The 1,394-nt window shown below is 39.2% G+C and overlaps 1 protein-coding gene across 1 annotated transcript in view; it reads right to left on the reverse strand.

Moving 5' to 3' along the window:
* LOC103511212 (collagen alpha chain CG42342) overlaps positions 1-1,394 on the reverse strand; it is a gene marked incomplete in the record, with an annotated part of 61,445 nt that overhangs the window by 22,960 nt on the left and 37,091 nt on the right. The window contains 1 exon segment of the mRNA XM_026825048.1: positions 805-910. Within this exon segment, the coding sequence (XP_026680849.1) occupies positions 805-910 (106 nt within the window).

A 1,394-nucleotide genomic window follows, 5' to 3' on the forward strand; every position in this document is an offset into this window, starting at 1 on the left:
TCTCGGGCCTCGTTTTTTTTTTTTTTTTTTTTTTTTTTCTTTTCTTTTTACCACTCATATGTAGGTACCTAATTAGCTAATAACTGAAGCAAGAATAAAAAAACTGTACGATAGGCGGTGTTTTTAGTCAAAAAAAATTGGCGGAAATCAAAAAATGTTATAACAGCGCTTATCTTTTGGAATTTCTGAAAAGCACTTTGTCACAACATGTAGGGAGGAACACCAGTTCCGTCCGATAAGTCCAAATCATCCAATTTCCGTCCGCGATACCTGAGATTGAACCTATACACCTGAGAGTAAAAAGTAAATAACGAACAGGGTGTTACAGTACGTAACATATGCTATAACTTCTGTATGCTATAGTCCTAGGACCTGAGATATTTCCAGTACTCATATGTATGTAAGTGCTGAGTCACGCTGTAAGTAGGATGCAATATTCCATGCTTTCCATGCTAATTGTCATCGTCACCTATTCTTACCCTTTTACCACGTTTGCCACGCGGCCCCTTTTCTCCCGAGGGTCCAGGGGGCCCGACCGGTCCTGCTTCTCCTTTCTGCCCATGAGCACCCTGCAGTCCTTGGAAACAAAAGCATAATCTACTACCCAGAATAGTCAACAACCTATATCCTGTCATTTGAAAAACTTTCCTTAGTAACATCAGTACATCTTATTAATAAGAGAGGTCACTCGATAAATAACCCTGACGTCGTATATTTACCTGGTGGCCCCGGGGGTCCAGGAGGACCTTCTATAATTCCTGTGGGGAATTGATCTCCCTTGAGCGTAGTAGTTAGACCTTTTACCTGGTGGCCCCGGGGGTCCAGGAGGACCTTCTATAATTCCTGTGGGGAATTGATCTCCCTTGAGCGTAGTAGTTAGACCTCGGTCTCCTTTGTCTCCTTTATCACCCTGAAACAAACAATTATACAATCAAGTCTTTAAAGAAATGTACCTACATACAAAAGATCTCATGTACTCATTAAGTGAGTTTTTCACGTTAAAGCCGAAAGAAAACTCCGTACTTTTCTTGCAGCTTTAACTTTTTTTACTTTCCTTATCTGTCTTCCTTCTCTCTTCGATTTCGGGACGTTAAAACCTTAACAGTTACAGTTCTCTCTATCAAACCATAAAAAAAGACTTTTTTTACTATCCTATCCTGTCTTCCTTCTCTCTTCGATTTCGGGACGTTAAAACCTTAACAGTTACAGTTCTCTCTATCAAACCATAAAAAAAGAGTGTTTCACCATCTTTTTTTCCCTCATACAATGTTTTGTTATCGATTGAAATTTTGAGTCAGTTTTACTATTTTATTACTTTCCTTATCCTATAGGAAGGAAAGTAGGTAATGTAATCGGGTCAAAATTTCGATGGTCAGTTTTTAGTGCCAAAACAC

This window comes from Diaphorina citri, unplaced genomic scaffold (assembly GCF_000475195.1).
Source record: "Diaphorina citri unplaced genomic scaffold, Diaci psyllid genome assembly version 1.1 scaffold688, whole genome shotgun sequence".
Lineage (NCBI taxonomy): Eukaryota > Metazoa > Arthropoda > Insecta > Hemiptera > Psyllidae > Diaphorina > Diaphorina citri.